This window comes from Mus caroli, chromosome 5 (assembly GCF_900094665.2).
Source record: "Mus caroli chromosome 5, CAROLI_EIJ_v1.1, whole genome shotgun sequence".
NCBI lineage: Eukaryota > Metazoa > Chordata > Mammalia > Rodentia > Muridae > Mus > Mus caroli.
Genome location: NC_034574.1, coordinates 30,469,535 through 30,474,450, shown reverse-complemented (window position 1 = coordinate 30,474,450; position 4,916 = coordinate 30,469,535). Strand labels below are relative to the sequence as shown.

Here is a 4,916-nt window from a genome sequence, read left to right as displayed (position 1 = left end):
TCTGATGCTGTCTCCACCCGCCCACAAATCAAAGTCTTTAGGCCAAATCAGCAAGCATTTGACCACTAGCTCCCCAGAGCCTCCCATAAGAGGGCAAGTCCCTTTCTTTAGGAGGCGGAGTTCCTGGAGGGTTAGGGGGCAGGTTGGCTTTTATCTGCCTTTCCTCCTCCTCCCCTTTAGAATCCCTTCTCCAGTGTCTGGCGCTGCCGGTTGTAACCCGACTCCTGAGCCCGCTCCTCACCCCCCCCCCCAGCTGCAGGGCCCAGCAGCGCCACTCGCGCTCCCCGAGTGCCACATCACTGCGCCCTCCCGCGCATCCGTGCATCTGTGCCCACCATGCCGACAATGCCGCTGCTGCTGGCCGCGCTGGCTGCGCTGGCTGTGCTGGCCCTTGCTGCGCGCCCCAGCCCCAGCTGCTCGCCTGGACCCGACCCCTCCGGTAGGGTCCCAGCCGCCCCTGTGGGTAGATTTAGATACCCCTCCCTCCAGCCACCTGGGAACTTTTCTCTCCTTGTGGGTTGCATTCTGTCACCTGGGTAAGAATATCCTGAGGGTCCCACATTGAGACCTTAGCCAGTACAGAAAACTTTGCTGGGGCACTGAGCTGTCTCAGCATCTGAGCCAGAGACCCCGGGGGAGACCGTGTGGCTGTAGGCACCCAGCACCGCCACTGCAGAGCAGGCACCTGGCCTGGTGGGATCCGAAAGTAGGTCAGAGTGAGCAGGTGCCAGGACTTCAGGACAAGGCGGTCTGAGTCCCCTGTCCTTCCAGGAATGGGTAGGTGCTGGCCACAGCAGACTCCTGACTTCAAAACTCCTGGCTGCAATGAGGATAACTTTTTATTTCCGGAAGTGGCCCTGAGAAGGATGGAATGTTTCCGCAGGGATAGGACAAGGAGAAGGAGGGACAGCCAGGGATCACAACGGAGGGTCCTGAGGATGGGTTTGGAGTCCTGGACTCATTCTGGTGCCTCTGCCCCTCCAGAAGTTGGGCTCCAGTTTCCCTCTTATTTGGGTGGGGATACATTTAGTTCACATCCTTCATGTCTTTATCAACAGCAGCCACCTGAGTCTAGCCGGAGCCCCTAGGGTCTTTAGAGCCCATGGTATCAGATGTAGAATTTTAAGAGCTAAGATTTGTGGTCACCTGAGAGGCTGTCTGCTCTAGCCACACAATGCCTCTTTTCTTTGTCCTCAGCCTGGGGCTTCCTCCCTACCCTTGGCCTCCCCCGGCCCTCTATCCATCCTCCTGTAGGATGATAGACAAGTGAAGTACAGGTCAGTAGGCAAGTGTGTACATGTGCAAGCATGTTTGGCAAGTGTGTGCATGTGAAAGCATGTTTGGACCTGTGTGCAGAGCATGGCTGTGGAGCACTGCTAAAACTTTCAGTGGAGGGCCTTTCTCTGAACCTTTGGTATCCCAGAAAATGCATAGAATCAAGTCTGCTACAGGAAGCCTTTCCTGGCCTGCTCTGCACCAGGAGTACTAGCCCCAGCCCAAGGCTGCCTTACAGACACCCACTTCCTCACTGAGACAGGACACGCAGGTGAGCTCTGTCCCTGCCTGGGCTGAGAACCACAACACATAAGGGAATATTTCTGGAGGGAGGGACAGCTTCTTTGGGTCCAGTCTTCCTCTATAGGCACATGCATGGACGTTTAGAAGGCTTTCAGATCTGGAAATTTCTGGGTCAGCCCGGCAACTTCCACCCAGGCTGCACATCTAAAGGTGGCCACGCACCCCACCTTCTCCCTATCTCTATGTCTCAGGGGCTTGGAGCAAGCCTGGTGTACACCTCTTGGCTCAGTCGTTTCACTGATGGAGGACTCTGTCTCTTCATTGAGCCTGAGTCTGGGTTCACAGCCTGAGCCCCTTACTCTGATGTGACTGGGGACAGGCATCCTGCTCTATCCCAGGGCGCTCTGACCACTCTGCCAAGAGCCTGCCAGGCAGTTGAAAAGGGAATGCTGAACTGAGAGCAGCTTCTGTCCCTGCCTTGAAGAAATGCTGCCACCTTGTGGTTGATGTAGGTCAGCCATGTGGACCGCTAAGAAGGAAAGAGAATAATAATGTAAAAAAATCCAATTATCTGAAAGATTACCTCAATATTTCCTCATTGGCATACAATTATGACTGGAATATGATCTAGGTTGCTTTCTATTGCTGTGATAAGTCGCCTCAACCAAAAGCAACCTGGGGTCTGTTTGGCTTACACCTTCTGAGGAACATTAAGGCAGAAACCTGGAGTCAGGAGCTGATGCAGAGACCACAGAGGCGTGCTGGCTACTAGCTTGCTTCCCATGGCTTCCTCAGCTTATTTCTTACACATGCCAGGCCCACCTGCCTAGGGGTGGCACCGTCCCCAGTTGCCAAACCCTCCACATCAATCATTGACCAAGAAAATCGTCACATTGCCTACAGGCAATCTGATGGGGGCCATCCCTCCCTCAGTTGAGGTTCTCTCTCCCCAGCTTGGGTAAACTTGATCAACAAAACAAAACATGATAGCACAGAACACGTCGCCTTCTTTTAAAACACTAAGTCTGAATTTTATTGTGGATCTTTCCACTTACAGTGGCGGCTGCTTTCTACTTGCTGGTCTTGGGCCCTGGACAACCACATTCAGTGTGTGGGTATCAGACGGGATGGAGTGGCTTTAGAGTCTGCAGCAGGCTCTATATATTCTGAGGAGCTGTAGGTTCAGGCATCTGGAGTGTCTCAGTATGTGTTGTGGGTGGCAGGAGGTGAGTGGACAGTGGTGACGAGCCACAGTGTCTATGGCTATGACACAACGATGGCAAGATGGAGCGCCTTTGAGTAAGCAGCTCCATCCTTTGCTCTGTGCATGAACATCAAAGGCCTGGAGAGACTCGCCCAGCTGGGGGAGGTGCTGTTTCATTCTTTAGATGGCTGTGTAATCCCCAGGCACATGGCTTTATTCTGGGTCCCTCCTCTGTCCCACTTCAACTTTACCATAACCAGAAGAGATCTCAAGTTCTGAGCTGTGAATGGATCTCCCTTAGGGATAGGGTCTTTGATGCTGACCTATACCTGATGGTGAGCACTTTTAGAGGTAAAGTGGGGTACCAGGCACAGATTGGAGTGAGGCATAAGTCATAAGTCACGGACACTAGGAGTCTTTGGAGCTAGACGAGGCAAGGAGTCCTCTGTGACCCCTTAGCAGTTGCACGCTGGTCACACTTGGCTCTGACTGCAGCATCCAGAGCTTTGGTGGGATGAATTTCCACTGCTGTAACTCACTTAGTCTGTGGTGTTTTGTCATGGCAGCTCTAGCAGACGGGTTTGCCATCTTTGGTATGGTGGAGGCCTGGAAGTAGGTGGGGGTTAGCTTGGTGGTTGCCTGCCCCTGGCTACCCCTTTGAGCCCCGATCAAGTGCTGTTGCCTAAGAGGTCACTGTGGTCAGTACCTCCTTCTACACACTGTGTGTCCAAGCTATGTCATGCTGACACACCCATGAGTGACCTCATCTTCCCCTCAGCTGCCCTACCAGACAGCATTACTGTTTTCCCTTCGGTGTTCAACAAGGAAACAGGAGCACGGGGCACGTCAATCTCTGAATGTATTTCCTCACCTGTGAGCCAGAGAGAATGGAAGGGTGATGAAGCCATCAGGTTCTCGTTCCTGATCCCCGAACTGTGGTCCAATCTCAGGGCTGGGGTCCTCGGTGGCTTTGCAGAACAGCTTGGGTACAGCCAGCACCTGGTGGCCTTGCCTTAAGTCTGCCTGCAGGTGGCAGAGAACTCAGGGCCAAGTTCAAGTTGATTTTTCTATTTATCCCTCATCACGGTCTCACTGAACACCCAGGCTCCTACAGAGTGAGCCTTGCTGTGCACTGTGCGAGCCTGGAGCTGCAGAAGCAAGGGTGGGGCAGTGTGTGTGTGTGACTGAAAGCATCCTCCTAAGCTGACTGGGTTCCTTCCAGCATCCACCTTGGTCCAAAGTCAATGTAGAGCAAGCAGCATCCAGACTGTGAGTCCTGGGGATGGAATCTCTGGATGCAATGTTTCACAGGGCCCTGTACAGGGCGGAAGTCACACCAGGTCCCTCACGGGATCCCTCCTCATGTCCTGACGTTGTAGATCGCTTTGCTTCACTGACAGCAGACGATGCTACCCTGCTCTGGGCAGAGGCCAGGTCAGTTTCCCTTTGCTGTTCTTGACAGTGTTGACATCCTGTGTCCTCCTGCTGTGGGCCGTGAGAGCACATGTCAGGGACACTTAGAACCACAGAGTTTAGCAGTCTTCTGAGCTGGGCCAGCCAGGTGCTTCGAGATCCCTGCATGAGGAAGGCAGGGCCTTGAGCCATGTGTATGTGCGGCAGGGGGGGAGCTTGACCCCCCCTTTTGCTTGCTTGTGCTCAAGCCACACATGTTGTAGTGGGTTTGTTTTTAGGGGTAGGCACCTGAAGACTTTTATATTGGGGATAAAGGTTGTGGACCTTCCCAGGGGTACCTGCTAAGGACACTCACAAGACTTGACCTGTTTTGTTAGTTTGGCCTGAAGCAGGGACAGTGAAAACAGATATTGCTAACTGTGGCATGGTGTCCTTAGGCTACATCGTTGTTAGATGTGGGTCATCTTCTAGTACTTTCATAATATATTCCTAAAGTGATTACTATAAGCCTCATATAAAAACCCATAAGGATAGAAAAGTGAGACTCATCCAGGCTCCCACTGTGTGGGTGGGTGAACCCAGAGCCATCCGGGCCAGAGGCTGGGCTCCTCTGTTATCCACTGCACTGACTCATGACCTGGGCTCTTTACAGCATAGTGAGGAGAGGAGGTGGAGGAGGAGGAGGACAGGGAGGAAGAAGAGGAGCAGGAGGAGGAAGAGCAAAAGGAGCAAGAGGAGGAGGAGGAACAAGAGGAGGAGAAGGAGGGTAGGGAGGAGAGGG

At 53.3% G+C, this 4,916-nt stretch overlaps 1 protein-coding gene across 1 annotated transcript in view; it reads left to right on the top strand.

Moving 5' to 3' along the window:
• Positions 1–253: 253 nt before the first annotated feature.
• Positions 254–4,916, top strand: part of Cpz (carboxypeptidase Z) — a 24,546-nt gene continuing 19,883 nt past the window's right edge. Inside the window, exon 1 of the mRNA XM_021163483.1 lies at positions 254–439. Within this exon, the coding sequence (XP_021019142.1) occupies positions 337–439 (103 nt within the window). The 5' untranslated portion in view covers positions 254–336. The remainder of the gene's footprint in view (positions 440–4,916) is intronic.